Source organism: Dromiciops gliroides, chromosome 2 (assembly GCF_019393635.1).
Source record: "Dromiciops gliroides isolate mDroGli1 chromosome 2, mDroGli1.pri, whole genome shotgun sequence".
Lineage (NCBI taxonomy): Eukaryota > Metazoa > Chordata > Mammalia > Microbiotheria > Microbiotheriidae > Dromiciops > Dromiciops gliroides.
Genome location: NC_057862.1, coordinates 158,458,019 through 158,481,467, shown reverse-complemented (window position 1 = coordinate 158,481,467; position 23,449 = coordinate 158,458,019). Strand labels below are relative to the sequence as shown.

At 40.0% G+C, this 23,449-nt stretch overlaps 1 protein-coding gene across 1 annotated transcript in view; it reads right to left on the bottom strand.

Annotated features, from left to right (window-relative positions):
• Positions 1–23,449, bottom strand: part of MYO1E (myosin IE) — a 238,269-nt gene that overhangs the window by 19,513 nt on the left and 195,307 nt on the right. Inside the window, exons 23-26 of the mRNA XM_043988760.1 lie at positions 15,388–15,534; positions 14,126–14,283; positions 10,761–10,853; positions 7,881–8,085 (exon numbers count right to left, since the gene is read on the bottom strand). Of these exons, the coding sequence (XP_043844695.1) occupies positions 7,881–8,085; positions 10,761–10,853; positions 14,126–14,283; positions 15,388–15,534 (603 nt within the window). The remainder of the gene's footprint in view (positions 1–7,880; positions 8,086–10,760; positions 10,854–14,125; positions 14,284–15,387; positions 15,535–23,449) is intronic.

Genomic DNA, 23,449 nt, shown 5'->3' with positions numbered 1-23,449 from the left:
ATGAGCTAACATCTGCACGATCCTTGGCTGCAGAGGAGATAAAGGGTATGCTGTATAGCCCAGGGGGGCACTAGGCAGCTGAAGGCTGTGCATGTGCCAGCTGGGTTAAGATACAAAGTTCCTCAATTGCCTGCTTTTGGCTGACAGATGCTGCCATCTGTCCAATGTATGAGCCTGTAACTTGCAAAGTGGGCAGGAGAGACTTTTGGGCACTGCCAACTTTGAAGTAAGGAGTGAACAGGAAAGAGAGCAAAGGGATTTAGTTTGTTTTAATTTACTATTTTGTTTTCATGCCCTGTCTACCTTGGAATGGCATGGTGTGTATAGGAGGTGCCTATATGCAACCCAAAGGCTCACCTGCTACCCCAGCTCATGATGTTTCTCCCTGGTAAGACAACTTTGTCCAATGGTGGCAAGCTCCTGTTGCTGTCAGAGGGAGGGGCCATGCAACACCACTGGCGCCTTCGTGATTTACAAGTGTATAACTCCAGCTTATATTAGTGCGCGTTTGGCTATGTCAGTGGCATCACTTTCCCAACAGCATTGCAAAGAAACAATCCCCTGGCTTTATTAAGCAGAGGCCAATCAGAAAATAGTCACCTTCTGGCCTAAGCCAAGGCAGAAGACATCTAATTATGCCATAGTACACTGGGGAAATGATCTTGAGAGCCTATTCCAGGCTGAGTTAATGTGATGACCTGCTAGCTATTTACTTACTCTTTTTAAAAAAATTATAAAAGTATTTAATTTTTTTTCCAGTAGTCATATTATAAGAGAAGAATCAGAGCAAAAAGGGAAAACCTCAAAAAAGAAAAACAGCACCAAAACCAAAAGAAATAGTATGGTTCAATCTGCATCCATATTCCACAGTTTGTTTTTTTTCTGGATTTGGAGAGTCTTTTCCATCATGAGTCCTTTGGAACTATCTTGTATCATTGTATTGCTGAGAAGAATCCAGTCTATCACAGTTGATCACACAATGTTGTTGATACTGTTTTTTACTTACTCTTTAAGGCCAGTTTTCCCATCTGTAACACAACTACAGTAAAACTGACCAATTCACAATGGAAGAGCTGGCTAAGCATCCTAAGGCAGTGGTTTTGGGGTTCAGGAACTGAACATCTCAATAACTAGGTTTCAACATAATTAGTTTCCTTTGCAATCCTATACATTTTGTGCATTTAAAAACATTATTCTGAAAATAGGTTTTACCAGACTGCTAAAGGGGTCCACGATACAAAAAAGCTTAAGACCCCCCCTGCTGTAAGGGCTTTTGGCCAGGGAAAGAAGCCGCATCATGTCTAGATTCAGTCACTGTAGCATAAGTTTCAATTCAAATTCAGTGAAAGTTGTTGCCCATCCAGGGGAAAGATACAAAATGGAAGCAGATGAAGATGCAATTTGAGAGCTATTATTACTATAGTCAAAAGACCTGTGGAGTCTTAACTCAGTAGTTGGTGATGTGCTCACTGTAGCTAGCTATGTTGGTCCTTCTCTTCCTGGGGGTCTATTTGAAGTCTTTCCAGCATAAGAGAAGCTACAATCCATTAGTATAGCCTTCGAAAACCCAGGGTGATTATGATGCCACAAAGAGGCTTCAGAGCAGATCTTTGTAGAGAATCAAAGTTTTTAGAACATCAATAAACTTTCATTTCATTTGGGGGTATTCTAAAAGGGAGATCTTTGTCCAATGATCAATGAGTATAGATGGTTCTAGAGGCACCGATTCATATCCCTTTAGACATTCTTGTTATAAATAAAACCAGAAGGGGCAGCTAAGTGGCGCAGTGGATAGAGCACTGGCCCTGGAGTCAGGAGGACCTGAGTTCAAATCCGACCTCAGACACTTAACACTTACTAGCTGTGTGACCCTGGGCAAGTCACTTAACCCCAACTGCCTCACCAAACAAACAAACAAATAAATAAATAAAACCACAAGAATGAAGATGTAGCAAAATGCTACTCCTTGGATATATAATGAAAGGAGGGGGCAGCTAGGTGGTACAGTGAATAAAGCACTGGCCCTGGATTCAGGAGGACCTGAGTTCAAATCCAACCTCAGACACTTGACACTTATTAGCTGTGTGACCTTCGACAAGTCACTTAACCCTCATTGCCCTGCAAAAAACCCCCAAACCCCAAACCAAAAACAAAAATGCTAGATATATAATGAAAGGAGTTAGCCAAGAGGGCATTGGTGTATTCTTGTAAGCAACAAGAAACATTATTGCATGGGACATTGTGTGTCATCATGTATTGCAGTACTGATGATAAACATTTAATAAAAGATAACCATGAAAAGAACCACAGTTTGTTCAACAACATCCATTGATGAGAAGTGAGAAGTTCCTTAAAGAACTTGATAGAACCTTTTAATTAATATATACTCTTTGATACTTAGTGAGTTCAAAGGCATAGAGAAGTCAGAGAAATCCATAGGATGGCATAGTTCAGGAAAAAAGGAATAAGTTACTTGTAGAAAATACAGAAGCTTCATGCCTCTTTTTTTGTTTTTTTTTGCAGGGCAATGAGGGTTAAGTGACTTGCCCAAGGTCACATAGCTAGTAAGTGTCAAATGTCTGAGGCCACATTTGAACTCAGGTCCTCCTGAATCCAGGGCCAGTGCTTTATCTACTGCACGACCTAGCTGCCCCATGCCTCTTTCTTTGAAAAAATGAATTGATAGTCCCTAGATATGGACAATATCAAATGATACCTCAGGGAACAAAAAAGATAAAATTTCAACAGAAAGGAGAAGACTCATTATTAATGTGGGAATTATCTCTGAGTCTATTCTCTGTATACAGACAGATCATCAACTTGTCAGAGCTAAGATGAGAATTAGTTTAAAAAAAGAAAGAGTAATAATAATAAATAAAAGATTGGTGCATAATTGATATAACTCAACTTTACTTAAGAAAGTAATTGAAAATTAGAAATCAAGAACAGAAACAAAACAGACAATGGCTATAATAATTTTATCTAGTAGTTTCACCAATGTATATTAATTGTCACAATAAGGAGACCAGAACAGCTCAAAAATTGCTTTAGTCAGCAAATGTCTGATGTACTTGCCAAATGCAAGAGAGATAGAAGCCAAATCCAACACTGGGTTAGAAAATAAATTACTTTATAAGATCTTACACATACAAAAAATGGATACTTATGAGAAGTACTGTTTCAAAACAGCAAGAAGCAGTGGAGGATAGAAATTCAAAGATATCTTGGCAACGAATTCAATTAAGTAAGGTCACCCAAAAGCATTCCAGAAAGAAAATGGAGAGACCACAAACAAAAGAAAAATGGAGATTCAACAAAATGGTTTTTTCCCCCTAGTCAAAGATGTTGAAATCACAACACTTGAACATCATCACAGACTGTTATGTTGGGAAGTAGAACTGGCATGAAGAAGAATCAAGTCAGAAAAAAGCAGCTGGATTGGACACAGTATAGAGGAGACTCATACTGGAGGCAAGATTAAGAGGGTTTTGAAGGACCAATATTCAAGTTATTTAAAGAAGGGGAAGATACTAACACCTTGGATCTTATTGATACAAAAAAGGCAGCTGAGAGAACATCTATCTAGCCTGCAGTAGTAGAGAGAACAATTCACTAACTTAGATGCTTAATCTTCTTTCTATAGAGAATCTTTGAAAATCACTTCTATATAAGTTAAGAGGGCATCCTCAATGAAGGCAAGGAATAAACAAGGCTTTCATAAGCAACGTTAAACAAAGACCATTTTTTGTTTGTTTGTTTGTTTTTTAGTGAGGCAATTGGGGTTAAGTGACTTGCCCAGGGTCACACAGCTAGTAAGTGTTAAGTGTCTGAAGCCAGATTTGAACTCAGGTACTCCTGACTCCAGGGCCGGTCTCTATCTACTGCGCCACCTAGCTGCCCCTAAAAGACCATATTTATAATGAACAGAAAGATGTTAGGAATATAAGATCCCATTGTGCTTCTTATTTGATCATGATTTGGTAAAACACCACCTCATAGACTTTTTTTTTTGGCAGGGCAATGAGGGTTAAGTGACTTGCCCAGGGTCATACAGCTAGTAAGTGTCAAGTGTCTGAGGCCGGATTTGAACTCAGGTCCTCCTGAATCCAGGGCTGGTGCTTTATTCACTGTGCCACCTAGCTGCCCCTGCCTCATAGGATCTTACAACAAGGGGTCTCATCTAGGCATTAAAATTATTTAAGATTATTTGGAAGAGGATATAGTAATAGAAACAATCCTGTTAATCCTTTTATAACAAATATTAAGGGAGGTATAAAACAAAGAGATGTATACTCTCTAAAGGTATTTGCCACCATGATGGAAATCGAGTACAGAGTTCAGGTCACAAGGGTGGGGGGGGGTGTCCTGATGAGGTCCTCCAGATGTTCCTATTTGTGGATACTATTTTGACAGCATCACACTCCAGTGTCTTGGAAGAGATCTGCAATCACTCAAAGGCATTTAACTTGACTATCCATCATATGAAGTCTGTCCAACATTATATATATCTGGGCACATCACACAGATGGACAATGAGTTTGATCCATAGAAGAACAGGAAGAGGAGGAGAATTGGCTGGATTTTTTCTTTTGGGGGGTGGTGGTGGTGGAGAAACTGCAAAGTTGCTTTACTGGCCAGATAAGGGGCAGGTCTGTGGCCATTAACCTGTTAGATCAGGTTTGACATTGGGGTGACATGAGAAACTCATAGGTTATTGAACAGTTAACAAAATGGAGGTTTGTTAACATTGAATGGTTAACAAATGGAGACCTAACATAGCAAGGATGTACAACAAAGATGAAGTAGCACTTAGTTGTTATGATGGGACTCTTCTCATCTCCATATGGAGAGGTTTTCAACAGGGCAAGTTCTTACTTATATGGTCTTCCAGTATATACTAAGTCTAAAGGGCCTTGACCCAACATGGATGGGACCTTCTGCACCCCTAGGTAACCAGTAAGCCACTTCAGCACAGCTAGAAGAGGCCACCCTGAAGCTGTGTTAAGGCACGCACAGTTTTGAGACTTGCCCCAGCCCCCAGACCAATCAAGCCCTTGCTTTGTTCCTTTTTAGGAGCTTACTTATGTTGCAGGGGGCAGGACAGAGCCTATGACAGATGCCAAGTTTCCCATGAAAGTATAGGCCTTTCTTTTCAATATTAACATTGTATTGGTGTTTCACGGGAACAAGACATGGAATATTAACTTATTCTGAGGAACTGATAATGAGTATCACATGGCCTTGGAGAGGTGCATGGTGGGTAGGAGAAAGCTGCAACATATAGCCAATAAGGAACTCTGAAGAAGCCCAAGAATAAAGATGTCATCAAGGAATTGTAAGAAAAGATGGGTTGGTCACTAGCAAGTACAAATTACGGGACTGGATGACCAGAGTGATCCATCAATACTCTTGCAATGCCAAAGGGGTCTCCTGAATCAATGAGATCACAGATCTACTGGAGGCTCTCCCAATTAAGCCACAGGAAGCTAAGGCTATGCAACTTTATATTAGAAACTGGGCATGGCCTACATTTACAGCATAGCCATGTATGTCTACCCAAATCAGGAGCCCACAGAGAAAATTCAGCTGTATTTGTACCACAAGAAATAGAATGAATTCACGGAACTGTGAGCAAATCTGTAGGAACTGATGCAAGACCAAGAGAACAGCATACTACAACAATGGGAAGAAAAACATCATTAAAAAGCATCTAAATGTAGATTAAATGTAATTACCAAACTTGTTCTCAGAGGACAGATGATGAAACCCAGTTCCCTCCTCTTATGGAGTTTGGGGAACCACAGATGCAGAAGTTTGTGCATGTAGTCATGTGCACACATAGGGATTACTTTATTGGTTGAATTCCCCTTAACAGTGGTGGGTTGTTGGTTTTTTTGGGGGGAGGCAGGGAGGCGATACAAAGCAGAGTTCTAAGATAAGTGTGGGAATATCAGAAAATGACTGATGTAAAAAAGTTTTGTTGTTTTTGTTTTTTAAAATCTAATCACTTTGAAACTAATATAGTGATGAGTTTTTTGGTTTGACCACTGGACCAAGAAGCTTGTGACAAAGTGTTCTTATAGAGGCCTTCTCACCAATTTTCCATGTAACTTAAGCACTTCTCTTTCTCCAGGAAAATAGGAGAATAATCCTTGTCCCTTCCTACTCACCAGGAATTTTGTGAAGAAGGCAAGACATATAAAAGTATCTCCTCAGGAATGCCCTCAACATGACAAAGCTGCATGCATCTCTGTCTTGTCCCTTATGTGGCTAAAACGCCTTTGTACGATACATATATCCAGCCAGCAGGCCATAATCGGTGCTCTTTGGAAGATTAAAAGGAGCCACTTAACATCAGCTCAATCCCTTGATTCAGGAACAAACTGAGACAGTCTCCTAGTCATCTTCATTTGTTTATGATCTTGGAATGGAATATAGATCTCTAAAGATAATTCTGACCCTCGGTTCACATTGCTTTACTCTATTAGGCCTTTCCTGGTCTCCCTTTATGTGAATGCCTTTCTTTCTTTCTTTTTTTTCTTTTTTCAGGGCAATGAGGGTTAAGTGACTTGCCCAGGGCCACACAGCTAGTAAGTGTCAAGTGTCTGAGGCTGGTCCTCCTGAATCCAAGGCCAGTGCTTTTTCCACTGCACCACCTAGCTGCCCTATCAGGTTGCCTTTATATACTTTGTATATATCTTGTGTGTACCTAGATATTTATGTTTTCCCAATTAGATTGGAAACTCCTTGAAGGCAAGGATTGGTTTTTTGTTGTTGTTGTTTTTTTGCAGGGCAATAGGGTTTAAGTGACTTGCCCAGGGTCACATAGCTAGTCAAGTGTCTGAGGTCAGATTTGAACTCAGGTCCTCCTGCATCCAGGGCCAGTGCTTTATCCACTGTGCTACCTAGCTGCCCCCAAGGATTATGTTTTGTTTTGTTATTGTTTTTTTTAAATCTTCAGTGCTGACACCATGGAACAGCTAGGTGGTGAAGTGCAGAGAGTGCCCAGCCTGGAGTCAGGAAGATCCTCAGATACTTACTAGCTGTGTGACTCTGGGCAAGTCATTTAACCCTGTTTGCCTCAGTTTCCTTAGCTATAAAATAAGCTGGAGAAGGAAATGGCAAGCAAATCACTCCAATATCCAGCCAACAGAATCCCAAATGAGACCCCAAAGGGTCAGACACATCACTGAAAAACGAGGGAACAACAACTGAAGCTGGCACCAAATAAGCATTTAATAAATGCTTTTTGACCAACTGGCTGTATGTGCTTGGACAAGTTACTTAATCTCTCAGTGATCTAGACAACTCTGTAACACTCTAAATATCAGGGAAGGGGCCATCTTGAATTAGTAGAAATTTCCCAAACTAGGGATTCATCATACCACTTAAATCATAAGATCCAGTCAATATTCTCTCTCTCTATTATGCCCCAAGTAATACCATTCTTAAAGGACAAGTGGTATATGAAGAAAGAACAAAGAGGTTTCAGAATCTACATTACTATTGAGGGGACTCAAGCTGCCCTCTTGAGTTGTTATTGTTGTTTGTCTTTCGTTCTCAAAGAAGACCATGACATAAGGGTGATGTCATGACTTGCAGTGAGCTGGATTTAAGTGAGGCAGGGCTGTGGAAGGTCACCAGCCTCACTCTCTCTTCCAGAGCCATCTGGGCCCAGTGATAAGATATCAAGACAAATGGAGATGGCCCTGGATGTTTAAGGCAATCAGGGTTAAGTGGCTTGCCCAGGGTCACACAACCAATGAGTATCTGAGGTGAGATTTGAACTCGGGTACTCTTGACTCCAGGGCCAGTGCTTTATCCACTGTGCCACCTACCTAGCTGCCCCTCTCTTGAGGTAGTGATATGTGGAGACTCACCCAGCAGCTCCTTGATCTGGGACCTTTAAGAAGTCTAGGCTTTCAGGTTGCTGGGAAAGTCGATCAGAACCAATCGATTGTTGTCGAGGTAAAGGTGGACACGCCATAGATGTGTAAAGGCTTTTCTGACTGGACCTTGTATTTCCAGGAGCCTGGGGATGGGGGACGAACTGGGAAGTTTTGATGACTCCATTTTGATGATATCCTAGACAGAGAACAGAGGAAGAGAGAGAGAGAGAGGAGAAAATCCTTAATTTTTCTGATCTCTACACTAATGGAGCCTATCTCTCTTTCTAGAAGTGCCTAAAGAAGCTTCCATAACTTTCAAATTCAACCCTCAGCGGATGGACCCAATTTTAAAGGCTTGATACAAGTCTGGCAGTTAACATTTTCTTCTCATTGGCCCTACAAAAGCAGTCAAACAAGATGGTGTTGGAAATTGGGATAGGAGGGGGTCTGGGCAGACTCTGGACAACAACTGCTGCTGTTTGGTATGTGTGCTCATGTGGCCTAAAGAAAAAAAAAAATACATGGCTGTTTCCTAAGAGGGCTGGCCAAAAAATAGGCAGGCAAGTGGACCATTGTCTAACCAGCAGGCCGCACATTTTCTCTTGAGGTATAGATTCCAAATATTCTTTAGAGGTCACTTTAAAAAAAAAATGAGCTTGAGGCATGCAGTGGCAAATCAATATCCTTTGGTTAAATCTGATGGGACTGGGAGAACTATCTGATCCAAATACAAGTTAGTTGTTAAGAAGATCAAATTTCAACCCTATGTGACTTCTATTCCTTGAACCTATGCCAGTCTGCCTTTTCTTGGTCTCCCGTACACAATAAGGGTCAGTGTTATTCTGCACTTGGGCCTCCTCTGATGCCAGCTTCCTGCTCTGGGGTGAAGAAAAAACAAGGGGGCAGTCTTAGGCTGGGATTACTTGGGTTTCATCCCCTCTTAAACAAATTTATATGCAAGTCAGGAGAAAAATACACTTTGGTGCTCACATGATGCTTAAGGAGACATAGTTTTGGCTTAATCATCCACTTACAACTGGAAAGTCACTTTGGTTTCCTCCTCCGTAAAAACTTGGTGGGGGAAGGTTGGGTTAGACAACGTCTTAGGTCCCTTCTAGCTCAAGCACTGTAAGAATCTCTGTTCAGTTTCCTACTTTTCAGTATCTTAGAGAAAACTTTCTTTTCTAAATAGTGACAGGTCTCACTGTTCATGGGACTTTTTGCAAAGGGAGGTGGGAACTCAATCTCACACTCAGGCTCAAAATTCAATAGCATATGTTGAAAACCCTTATGAGATGTGGAATCCAGAGCAGGGGACTAAAGCAGCTTGTTTAACTACTTGCCCTAGAAAAACGCTTTAAGAAAAGGCTATATTCATGATGAATTGAGTGAAGTGTTACCCTGAAGTAGAGGAACAGATAAGATGAGCTTTTTAGCCTTAGAAATCTAAAACCTTCAAACTCTCAAAAATTCTTGTTTTTTGGGTTTTTTGATTTTGTTTTGTTTTTGTCGGGCAATGAGGATTAAGTGACTTGCCCAGGGTCACACAGCTAGTTAAGTGTTAAATGTCTGAGGCTGGATTTGAACTCAGGTCCTCCTGAATCCAAGGCTAGTGCTTTATCCACTGTACCACCTAGCTGCCCCCGGTTTTTTAAAAAATTAAATAAAATCCAAAAAATTTTACCTCATTTTTATTTTGGAGAGGGAGGTTTATACCATCTCTATTTCTCAATATATTGTTCTCTTTGCTCTGCTGCAGAGCCATAACTTATAATAAAGAAAGGGGTATGGGGCAGCTAGGTGGCGCAGTGGATAAAGCACCGGCCCTGGATTCAGGAGGACCTGAGTTCAAACCCAGCCTTAGACACTTGACACTTACTAGCTGTATAACCCTGGGCAAGTCGCTTAACCCTTATTGCCCCCCCCCAAAAAAAAAGAAAGAAAGAAAGATAAGAAAGGGCAAGTGGGGTAAGGAATGAGTGTTTATCAAAACCAACCAATACATCAAAAAAGACTGACATCATATGGAATGTTCCACACCCACATTCTCCCACTTCTGCAAATAAGGGGCATGGAGGTAGGGTGGGTGGAAAAACGTGCCTTCTCATATTTCCTCTTCAGGGGCAAGCTTGGTCATTATAATTTCACAACACGCAGTTTCAATTGTAAAATTGAGCTTTAATGCTGAACTGGAATAATGGGAAAAAGCCTAGACAAACAGTGGGTTCTGTTCAAATATTAATCCAATTCTTTAAGGAAAAGGGTTTCATTTTATATTGGAATTGTAGCATATTAATTTTTATTTTGTAAGAAAAGCAGAAACACTTGGTTACTAAGACTCCAAAAGCCTCTAAAAATTCTGACTCTGTTTTTTAACTCTTTGTACTCGAGGGTAGCAGAAAGTTGTAGTTGCCTAGGTAACACCTGACTAAGAACAACACTTTCCTCATGTCTCATTAGGGCCTGTAAACCACTAGTAGAGTATAGATGAAAACCTGGCTAAATTTTCGTTATGATAAAGGAAGTACCCTAGGTCTTAGTAGTTGGGCAGGAATATGGGTGTCATGAATAAGGAATTTCCTCTAGTTAGATAATGAAAAGCAAGTAGTTAATTCAGCTATAGAGTTCAGACACTACCCAAGTGGTCAGTGAAGCAATAACCCTCATAGATCCTAGGTACGGTCTTCCCAAGTAGGAATAGTTACCCCATATGTTCCAAACCAAGTCCCAAAGTAGACTCAGTAAATGGTTTGATTGTATTCACTGATGGTTTCATTCACTAATAGACTTTAAAGATACAACAAGTATGTTCAAGTTTATTGGGATTAGCTCAGAAAACAATGTTTAAGCAGAAGAAACCAGTCTGCTTACCTGGAGGTGGGGGAGCAGCTCTCATGGGGTAGTTCGGATTCTGAGGTCTATTGGAATATCCTCTATTTTGGGTAACACTCCTCCTGGTGGGACCTAAAAGTCAACATGAGAAACAACATGAAGTCAGTCAGCTAACAGGGGGTGGAGGCACTGGGATGCTGCCCCCGGGTAAGTCTGTCTCATTTGATTTCCAGAAAGAAACATCTGGAAGAATGAGACCACAATCCCAAAAGGGTTTACAGAAGGCAAAGGAAGGATGTTAGTAGCACTGCACTGTTAAATAGAAAAGTTGTGGAATACTACCTCGGCTACTCATGATATATGTGATCATCAACAAGTTCTTTAACCTCCTTGGGACTCAATTGCATCCTTTGTAAAAGGATGAGATTGGACTTCATAACCACAGAGGTCCCTCCAGCTTGAAATCTATGACACTAATCCTATGGTACATAGAGCTACAATTCCGCAAAACTGGGTACTGTGCCATCAACAGCTTGGAGGCATAGGGGAAAGTGAACTGAGCCATACTTCTCCAATTACCATTCATTGTATTGCCCTCATCTTTTAGACAGCACTGCACTTTGCCTCTGAATTAAATTGTTGTGATCTAAAGGGGAAAAAAAGGCATATGCAATTTAGTGTGCAAAAGAGATTTCTGGTGCCAGACTAAAATTACAGAATAGCTACACATGAATTTTGGGAATTCTACTCTTCCCTTTTGTGAGATTAAATTGGCTTATAACATTAGACAATGGAAGATAAGAATGAAATGTAAACAGAAACCCTACCAGCAAATCTGAAGACCAAAATGATTGGAAGGCTCTCTGTAGAGACTGTTAAAGGAGACAGATAGAAGACCCTTAGAGATCAGCATTCTCTTGTCTTTCTATTGTAATAGAACAGTGGAGAACACTGAGGTTCACTCCTCTATCAGAAAGCATTCCTGCATACCTGCTCCCTGATGGAGCTGTCTGGTAATGGTCTGAATGATTGGCAGACATGCCTTCTCTTCTCAAGCATCTTACCAACTTTCAACAAATTTTAAAAGTTATTTTGGGGCAGACTTTAGTAAAATTTTTTGTTGTTATTCTGGATTTGACAAACACCAGAGAACATGCACATTTCTATACATAACAGAAAACAAGGATTGGATATAAAGTCACAAATCTCTAGTACAAACCACTTACTTTAAAAAGTATGTGTGTGTGTGTAAATGTTTTGCATGACTTTACATGTATAATGTATATCTTATTTCTTGCCTGCTTAATGGGGCGAGGGGGTTGGAAAGAATTCAGAACTTAAAACAAAACAAAAAATGAATAAAAGGTATATACTATCCAACAAATTAGTTTCAAAGTTGTCTTGCTTGCTTTTGTCTCCCATTGAAGTTCCTTCTCACATGTTGCTTTTTTTAAAAAGCACCTCACTGCCTTAAGACAGATGACATTAACAGAAAAAAATCATGTACAATGGAATAAAAGGACTCTGAGAACCTGGACTAGGCATTATGGAAAATTGCTAATGTGCCCTTTCTGAAATGAGTTCACATTATTTTTGTGGAGATGAAAAACAATGAGAATAAAACACAAGACAATACAATACTAAACAAAACATTATTAGATGTTGATACATGTTGAACAGCAGGATTTGACTGGGAGGAAATGACTACAGATGTCAGGTTAGTGGTATATTTCAAGTGAAACAAAGGTAAGGAGGTGGGTGTGAGCACTGAATCTGAAGGAGTATGGGGGAGGACAGCAGCCTGGTTAGAGCAGAGGGCATATTGGGAAGAGCTTCAGCAAATAAAATAGCTATATAATTACAGCAAAGAAGGCATGAGGTTGGTGAGAGGAGGACTTTGAGATTTCAACTATCGTAACTGTGTCTGGTTGTAATCCCACTTTAAATGGGATCATTCCCATTTGAATTGCAATGTTATAATAACTGCACAACTCATGGGCTCAAATCCTGACTCTTGACACTTGGGCAAGTATCAAATTCTTTGTGCCTCAGTTTTCCCATATGATAAAATATACCTCAAATGGTTTTTGTGAGCCTTAAATTAGATAGAGCATGCAAAACCCTTTTGCAAACATTAAAGCAATATAATTGTCATTAGTTATTACTATTAATATTGTTACTCAGGGCTCTACGAATGGTGAACATTAATTGTAAAAATACAGATGCCTGTTGAGTTTATTTTAGCAGTAGAGATATTTGCATCCTTATGTAGGATGACAAGCAGGAAAGCTCTCTCAGTTCTCGAATCCAGGAGGGCTTCTCCGAAGAGAGACAGGCATTTGGGTGGCTGTAAGTGATGGAAGGGCAATAACTTGATTGCAAGGACAATGTTTTCAGGAAGTGATGTAACATAAGGCTCAGAGGCAGGAAAGTGACAACTTAACAAAGTGAGATTGAAAGCGTCTGTTCCAGAGGACCCGAGGAATTAAGATAATTGAGAAAGCTGAATTAGTGTGGGGGACACAGCAACAAGCTTGTATTTGATTCACAGTAAGACTAGTGAAGCTAATAGGAAGACTAAGTCAAAAGAAAATGGGCAGGAAGTTGGGGGTCAACCAAATGATAGCCATTCATGTGGCTAATTAATAGTGTGTACTACATAGAGACAGTTCTGAAGTATCACCCTTGGCAATAAGGATAATGATGTTTACAGAGTGTTTTAAAGTTTGCAAAGCCCTTTAGACATGATCTCATTTGATCCTCATGACAACATTGTAAGATTATAGCTTCTGGTATTATTATAACCCTATTTTGTTGATGAGGAAACTGAGACAGAGTTAATGTCTTCCCAAGGTGGTGTAAGTACTGTTAGATGTGGGTTTTGAACCCATATCTTCTTGACCAAGTTCAAGCTCCATCCACTGTGCTTGACATCTTAGAACCCAGTTATGGGATTACAGATTGATAATTGGAAGGACCACTGAGTCCAACCCTCTCAAAAAAGTGACTTGCCAGGGTCACATAGCTGGCAAGTGTCTGAGGTAGGATGTAAACTGAGGTCTTCTTTACCCAGTTTTCTATTCCATAAAATGGGGATAATGATAATAACATTTATACTATTCCAGAGGGCTGACATCAAATAATATAGCATATCAACAATGCTTCTTATATCTTAAAGCATGTCATACAAGTATGATGTTATTATTATGCTGTGCATAATATACTTATCAGATTAGTCTAAGAAAGTATATGTGGAGCTTAGAAATCTTTTTCTTGGGTCAGTGTGAAACATGAAAATCCTGAGTAAGAAGCTGATTTCATTGTGTTCTATGGGTACATAAAAGATATCAATGGCAGAAGAAAGGTGCTAGAGAGCTAAGCAGGGAGAGAGAAGCCACACTTACGGGAATTCTTGGGCAGCCCTGGTCCGATGCTGACCTGCAGCACTTTGTTACTGGGCTTGAGAATGGCGAGGTCCCCAAAGCCTTGGTGGAACTGCACTTGGCGGGAGCCCCCTGCACTCCATGGCCCCCAGTTCTCCTTTTTCAACTTCAGTTCAAGCCTGTGACAAGTACATTTACAAAGGCAGGATAAGTGATTGAGAACAGAGGCGCTGTAGCATCAGGAAGACCGTCCTTCAAGTCCAGCGTCAGACACATACTGGATGTTTGACCTTGGGAAAGTCACTTAGCCTCTAAGGGTCCTAGTCAATTCTCTATGACTATCCATACATTACGGAACATTGGCCTATCTCCATTGGGAAGAGAATAGTTTCTTACCAGAAGTTCCACACACCAATGAAATGACAAGTGACAAGAATGACAAAAAGATGAACAACAAAAGCCAAGACTTTGTGATGGAGTCTTGTTATTAGGAAATCCTATCTGTCCTCACTAAGAAGTTGAGCTGAGGTAATAAGTTTGGCAAGGACTGCAGGGGCGTGGCCTGGGGTTCCTGAAGGCCTGGCCAGCACTCTAGTGTTCGCTCAGTGCCCAAGGCTAGTCAGGGATGGTGAAGTCAGGTTGTGAAGGGCCATGAATATCAGGAGAAAAGGCAATGGGGAGCCACTGAAGATGTTTGAAGAGAAGAGTGACATGATCATGGTGGCATTATAGAAGAGGTCAGAGAGGTGATAAATTGGAGGCAGGAAAACCTAGACAGGAGCCTAACATGAGGATATTCCACTGAGCTAGTATGGGAGTGGTGAGGAAAGGCTGTATTTGAAAGATATTGTAGAGGTAGAGACTGATCAGATGGGTGCAGTGAAAGAGAAAGAATGATTTTGAGCCTGGGATACTAGAAAGATGACACCATTAACAAAATAGATATTTGGGATATTTTGGGGGACCACCATGAAAAATCCTATTTTCCCCAATTCACTTTGTTCTCCTTTCTCCAAATAAAGTTAAATAAAATTACTCAGCCTGGTCATTACTACCCTATAAATGAACTCCCAAAAGGCTGGGAACCCCTAAAATTCAGTTGTCATTTGAATGGCTCTCAAAGAGAGCAATGGAAGGGAATGGGATAAGAATGGAGACTTGGTTGAGATTGTGGGAATCAGGGATGTTGTCTCAATTTCCTTGCCTCCATTGAGGGATGGTGCAGAGAAGGAACCATGCCTTAATTACACAGAAAGTCTTGCTTCCCAGAGCCCATTACTTACGTATTACTGAATTTCAGAGGTAGTTGCTTCTGGGTTTTCTCCTCATAACGTTTTGCTAAGAGGCTTAGGAATTCTGTCTTGAAGACTGATTCAAGCAAACTGTCATATTCTTGTTCATGGAGAATAAATATATCATCTTGTAGTGTGCTGCAAAGAAAGGAGACAACATCAAGGGAGGGATTTGTACTTCTGGTCATGCCCCCCATTACAGGGTCTCAGATGTTAAGTTGGATGGGATTTCAACACTGGCATATTGTACAACCCTCTCATTTTATAGATAAGGAAAGTGAGCCCCAGGGAACTGGAGTGACTGGCCTAAACTTACATTGGTAGTAAGCAGTGAGCTAGGATTTGAATTCAGGTTCTTTGCCTCCAAATCAGTCAATCAACAAACATTCATTAATTAGCTACACTTCTACTTACTAGGCAATGAGAATACAATGGCAAAAGTGAAAGTCCTGGACCCTAAGAAGCTTATATTCTATCTGGGGAGATAATACCTACACACAAATAAAGATATGCAAAATAATTCTTCAGCCATTCTCTATCTACTTTCAAGTTCCATTGAGATTTGGCACCTTTAATCATTAATTTTTATGCTGCCCATGCAGGAAACAAAATTCTGCTTTCATGATTTACAATAATGTAAAACAATCCCTTCCTCTTTATGAGACTTGCAAAATTTGCCTTTTAAAACAGATAGGCAGAAAAAACCAACAACACAAAACCCAGATAGGCAGGGGCAGCTAGGCAGTGCAGTGGATAGAGCACCAGCCCTGTATTCAGGAGGACCTGAGTTCAAATCCGGCCTCAGACACTTAACACTTACTAGCTGTGTGACCCTGGGCAAATCACTTAACCCCAATTGCCCCTCAAAAAACAACAAAAAAAACCCCATATAGGCAGTGTTGTCTCATAGAAGGAGCCCTGGGCAAGAGACCCGAATTCCAGACATGATGCTGCAACTTAATAATGTGACTTGGGCAAATCACTGTGACTCCCATGTGTCTCAGTTTTCCCAACTGCAAAACAAGGAGAACAAGGTCCTTTTGAACACAAAAATTCTATGATTCAATCTGAACTTCCTGTCAGGTTCTGTGTCCTTAAGATTAATAAAGTCAGAGATAAAAGCTCAACACAGTGTTCCTAAAAGAGCCTTGTTAAAAAGTTTTGTTTGATAAAAGACTGTACAACCAACAAGTAAAATTCTGATTATCCTGGAACTATGACATAGTACTTCATTAAAACATGCATGTGGGGCAGCTAGGTGGTGCAGTGGATAAAGCACCAACCCTGGATTCAGAAGGACCTGAGTTCAAATGTGAACTCAGACATTTGACACTTACTAGCTGTGTGACCCTGGGCAAGTCACTTAACTTCCATTGCCCTGGGGAAAAAAAGAAACCAAAAACAACACCCCCCCCCCAAACATGCATGTATATATAGCCATACAATCTTATTTAGTGAAAGGAAATATTTATCCCAAATATCATCAAATGCCATAATAAAACAAAAAGTTTGATTACATTTAAGATATTTAACACTGACAGGGAAATATATAAATAAGACAACTGTTCAGAGATCACAGCACTTAGAATTTGAATGAGAATTTACAATTTAGAATGACTTTAGAGTTGTCAAACACACTGCAGAATCCCACATCCTGTAGCCCAAACCAGACTGAAATGCAATTGGGAAACAAGCATCCTTATGTATGGTTTAGTGATCCCTGTTTCTATTTGAGCTTGACACCACTGCTTTAGAGGAAATCTAATTCATCCCTTAATTTTTTTGGGGGGAAGAGCTTTGTAAAACATTTTACTTATATTACTGTTACATGTTACTTTACATATATTATATATTTTGTATATGTAAGTCTTAAAGAGTAATATAAATACTATGTAGTATATATAAACATATAAAATGCTATATACAGAACCAGGAGAACACTATGCACATTAACAGCAACATTGTGTGATGATCAACTGTGATGGACTTCACTCTTCTTAGCAATACAATGATCCAAGACAAATTCAAAAGACTCATGTTGGAAAATGCTCTCCATACCCAGAGAAAGAACTATGGAGTCTGAATACAGATTGAAGTATACTACTTTCACTTTTGTTGTTGTTTTTTATTTCTTCTTTCTTGTGGTTTTTCCCTTTAATGTAGATCTAAGCATACTATTTTCGCTTTTGTTGTTCTTTTTGTTTCTTCTTTCTTGTGTTTTTTCCTTTTGTTCTGATTCTTCTCTCACAATATGACTAATGTGGAAATATGTTTAAAATGATTGTAATGTTTGTTTTGTTTTTGCAGGGCAATGAGGGTTAAGTGACTTGCCCAGGGTCACACAGCTAGTAAATGTCAAGTGTCTGAGGCCACATTTGAACTCAGGTCCTCCTGAATCCAGGGCTGGTGCTTTATCCACTGCGACACCTAGCTGCCCCCTAAAATGATTGTAATGTATAACCTATATCAGATTGCTTGCTGTCTTTGGGAGGGAGAAAAATTTGGAAATCAAAATCTTACAAAAGTAAATGTTGAAAACTATCTTTGCATGTAATTGGAATAAAATAAAATACTATTAAAAATAAAATGCCATATAGAAATATACATACACACAAGGAAATAGTATGCCAATATACATATGCATTCTTATACACACATATGTATGTATGTATGTATGTATGTATGTATGTATGTATGTATGTATGTATGTATGTATGTATGTATGTATGTACTTCCCCCAACTATGGGATTAATAATGAAGATTTTTAGTTCTATCCCTTAAGGAAGAATAAGCTAAATAAAAGTAAATATATTAAACCTACTATTTTTTGATGTAATATTTTCGGCAATCTGGGACAATATTTTCTTTAAACACTGCCCCCCCACCAAAAAAAGTGAAAGGGGCCTATGGGAAACAATACTGATTCTTATATGTCAGTATTTAAAAAAAATGTTTCAGTAAATTTATTTCACCTACTTCATTATGTTCAAGTAAGAAACAGTGCTAAAAAACATTTTTAATTGATTCTGTTTCATTCCTTCATTTTTACAGTTGAATAAAGTGAAGAACAGAAAAGGGAAGTAACAACCAAAATCATATAGCTAACGAGTATTAGAGTCAGGATTCAAATCCAGGTCTTGTCACTCCAAATCCAATGTTCTTTCCCTTACAATAAGCGCCTACATTCCAGGTTAGGCAGCAGTTAAATTCAAGCCATACTTACATGCCCTATAAAACAAGGGGTGAGGCATGTAGATTTTGTGAGATGAAAGAGTGGTATTGTCCTGATAGGTTGTGTCTATGGGTAAATAATGATAGCTAATAGTTCATTATACAGTGCTTTGTACAGTGCTATACAAAGAATGTCTAGTTTCATTTTCACAATAACCCTGCCATCTTTATTTCCATTTTTCAGATGAAGAGTCTGAGGTTCAGAGAGTTTAAGTGATTTGCCCAGGGTTACACAGCATCACAAGTCAGCATCTGTGGTAGGATTCAAACTCAGGTTTTGGTGATTCCCTGTCTCCTGTTAAAGCCACTACATCACCTTCAGGAGATTAAGAAGAGACATCACAGGGGCAGCTAGGTGGCACAGTGGATAAAGAACCAGCCCTGTATTCAGGAGGACCTGAGTTCAAATCTGGCCTCAGACACTTAACACTAGCTGTGTGACCCTGGGCAAGTCACTTAACCCTCATTGCCCCACAAAAAAAGGAAAGAAAGAAAAAAAAAAAGAGAGACATCACCATGGAACAGCAGAAGTGAGGGCGGCCATGATCCAAACAGAAGTGACTTGATTTGCCAAGGGCTTGGGAAAACTGTGGAAGAATGCTGTAACTGATTTGTTTTTTAGCTTCCCCAGCTTAAAACTGCATTAGATGTAGAAATGTCTCTCTCTTATTAAAAAGGCATGTGTTTTCAATTATCTCCTAGTGCCACTTAACAAATGATCAGGACCAGGGTATGAGCCTCTCCTGGGAAGGACATTTTGTCAGGGGAGAACAAAATTGTTTTTTTCCTGTTATTAAAAATAAATTAAGTGCAATGTGGTATTCAGGAATTGTTGAGGGTAGGAAATAACCAAGAGCTGGTTGCCACAGCAACAATTGGTAGGCTCTATTGTACCAAGGTAGCCCTCTCTCCTCTGTGATCTTTTGTTTAAGACAGTGACCTAGGAATCCTTATTGTTGCTGCCACTGACTGTCTACCAGGATCCAATGAGGAAAGATAGGTCACGAGGCTCAGTTGACTTCATTGTGGCAACAAAAACTTTGCTTCGGGTCTAACCTCTGAAACCTGGCATACTCTCTCTATTCCAAAGGAACCTGACCATGTTTAAAAGCTAACCTCTCTGGCCCATTTTTGCAGGCCAGGGGATGACAGAGAGGAGAGCTGCAGGACCCAAGGCCCTTGGGGCTATCTGTTGCTCAGCTGTGCAAAGCTGTATCAGGTGTCTTTTCCCACTAGCTACCCCCAGCTGCTTCGGCCTCATCTGGAAGCAGGAATACCTTGCCACAGAGCTGAACATGAATGGTGGGGTCCCTTTTATTCCTGGGACCAATTCAGTGCTTTCTTGGCATTAGAAGGAAGAATTGATACATGTAGGACTTTACCCCCTTCCCCAAAATGGCACTATTGCCAAATCCTCATGGACACATGGATTTGGTTTCTGGCTCTTTCTCTCTATTCAAGGCAAATAATAACCTCTCTTGGTCTTCATTTTCTGGAAAATTTGTAAAATGGGGATAATATGCCAACCTACTTTACAGGTGGCATGGCATAATGTGGGTAAAAGGTCAAAAAAAGGTTAAGGGTCAGGAAAACCTAGGTTCAAATTCTGCCTCTGATATCTACTAGCTGTATAATTCTGTCACTTAACCTTCATTTGCTTTGGACCTATCTACAAAATCACAGTTCCCTCCTGGGAACTTCCTATTTGTGAACCTACTTTGCAGGATGATTATGATGAGCAAATACACACACAAATATGTGTATGTGTACATCTGTGTGTATAGATATATATGTATGTCGATGATCCTGTTAAGTAGGTACACAAATTAGAACACCATTGCTTTTGTGGACTACACTATGTCTGTGACTTTAGAGATAAGTCTGAAGCACACGAGGGAGGGTTAAGTAATTTGTCCAGAATTATATAGCTAGTATGTATCAGAGACAAAATTTGAACCCAGGTATTCTTGACCCTTTATATACTATGCCATAGTAAAGATAATATTATCTTTCTCTCTCTCTAGCTCACCTTTCTACAATGTTTAAAGGTCGACAAAAGTTTTCTCACAGTACTCCAGTGATACAGTGAAAATATGAAGAGGCAAATATGGTATAGTGAAAATAGCACTAGGCCTAGGAAAGATCTGGGTTCAAATGCTGAACCCAATATTTACTAGCTGTGTGAGTTTTGGCAAGTGATTTAATCTCTTTATTCTAAAATGCTAAGTCAAAACTCACCTCTTCTGTGAAGCAAAAGACCAGAATGTAAGAGTTTGGGGCAGCGGGGACCCAGTTCAACCTGTAACTGGGCAGGAAATCCACTCTAAAACCTCTTAGACAAGTATTACTATTAGCTGTCATCAAGTACTTGAGGGGCTGAATCTCATTTTTCTCATCTGTAAAATAGGAATAGTAATTCCTCTACTATTTACTTCCTTGGATTGCTTTGAGGATGTGTAGGGGATCTGGCAAACATTAAAAGGCTAATTAGGACAGTTAGGGGGTGTAGTTGATAAAGTGTCCAGCCTGAAGTCAGGAAAACTCATCTTGCTCAGTTGAAATCTGCCCTCAGACACTTACTAGCTGTAACCTTGAGCAAGTCACTATACCCTGTTTGGCTCATCTGTAAATGAGCTGGAGAAGGAAATGGCAAACTATCCCAATATCTTTGCCAAGAAAATCCCAAATGAAGTCACAAAGAGTCAGACCTGACTGAAAAAATGACTGAACGACAACAACAATAAGATGCTCATTATAAATGTTAGCTCCTATTAGTTACAGATGAGAAAACTGAGGGCTAGAGAAAACAAGTGATTTACACAAAGCCACACAACTAATAAATGTCAGAATTGGAATTTTGGTTCCAAAGCCAATCTTCTAGCTAAAGATCATAGAGGTATCCACTATTCTCTTGCTCAAAAGAGTGAAGACCAAACCAAAAAAGAACTATTGACCTACTTACTACCTCCCTGTTTAAGGACAGATATAAAAACTGAAACTGCTTTTAGAATTGTTATAGCATTCAGTAAACTAGAGCAACAGATTCACTCAATGAAGTTGTCAAGAAACATTTATTAAGCACCCTCTGTGTACAGACACTGTACTAAGTGATAGGAATAAAAAATACAAAAAAAGCAAGACAATCCCTCCCCTCAAGGAGCTTATAATCTAATGTAGAGAAGACAGCACACAAAAGAGAGTTGAAAAGTAGGGGGTAAGAAGAGTCACAGTGGGTGGGGTGGAGTATTTATTTAAATCAACAACTACCGGGGCAGCTAGGTGGCGCAGTGGATAGAGCACCGGCCCTGGAGTCAGGAGTACCTGAGTTCAAATCCGACCTCAGACCCTTAACACTTACTAGCTGTGTGACCCTCGGCAAGTCACTTAACCCCAATTGCCTCACTAAAAAATAAAAAATAAAAAATAAATAAATCAGCAACTACCAATGTGCCAGTCACTGGATATACAAGCAGTCTCTGCCTTGAAGAAGCTTAAATTATATCATACAAATGATAAACCTTGAAATGACATTAGAGAAATTCACCCAAACCCTTATACAGATGTGAAAACTGACATCCAGAGAAGGGATAGGACTTGCGTATAACTACTGTACACACAGCCTCTCATTTCATCTGGAAACAAGTTCAATGAACTTCATTTTAGCCAACCTTTTTTTTTTTTTAAGTGAGGCAATTGGGGCCAAGTGACTTGCCCAGGGTCACACAGCTAGTAAGTGTTAAGTGTCTGAGGCCGGATTTGAACTCAGGTACTCCTGACTCCAGGGCCAGTGCTTTATCCACTGCGCCACCTAGCTGCCCCTAGCCAACCTTCTTAATATTATAGATGAGGAAACTGAGGCCAAGAGAGGTCAAGTTAAGTTTCTCCAAGATAGCAAAAGGCAACGCTGGAAGTATGGATCAAGGACCTCTGACTTGCCTTCCAGAACTTTTTCCACTTCAACATGTGTTTGGAACCCAACAAATTAGTTGAGTATCTCACTCCTGAGACCTAGGAGGATAAGTTGGCAGTGCTATCCCACTTCACACCAGTCTCCCCTCTTTTGTCTTTCCTCAACTCAGACTCATAAGCCCCACAGCAAAACTTAAAAGTTTGTTTTTTCTAAAAATCAGACTTATCCTTGGAACTCACCACTGTCTTATTCATATGACTCTCTATACAGTGTTGAAAGATGCCCTTTACTATTCCCTGGATCTGTTGTGTATTCAGTTGTCATTCATCTCTTGGTCTCATGGCTAATAGGACTTGAAAATATTGTTTTATATCCTAACTTTTTTCTTCTTCTCAAGAACATTAGTTATTAAGCAAAAGCCCAAAGAAAACCATTTATTTTCCCAAACTGTAAAAATAATTTTTTTTAGTATGACCCAATTTTATATCTTTACAAAATTTAGTCTCTTTTGTTTCCTTTTTAGACTAAGAGGCAGAAAAGGGGCTGGCATACAATTTGAGGACCAGGGACCAGGGACAAAGTGAGAGCAGGAGAAGGAATATTTGGGGACCAGGGCCAGCCACGTAGGAGGTGTGGGTGGAGTTGAGAGGAAAAACAGGGTGGGGGTTGGACACATGGGAGCTAGACAGGAGAGGATAGGCAACACATGGGGGCTGGAGACATATATAATATCTGAGCATGGACAGAAGACAGACACATGGGGGCAGGCACCATGGCAAAAGTCTCCTTTCTTTCCAAGCCCCATAATGTGGTGGAGGTGGTTTTTCATGCCTCTTATCTGCTTTCACTTGGAGATTCCCCGTCCCCGCCCCCCCATGGGGAACCTAGAGAGGACCAAGCAGAAGGACAGG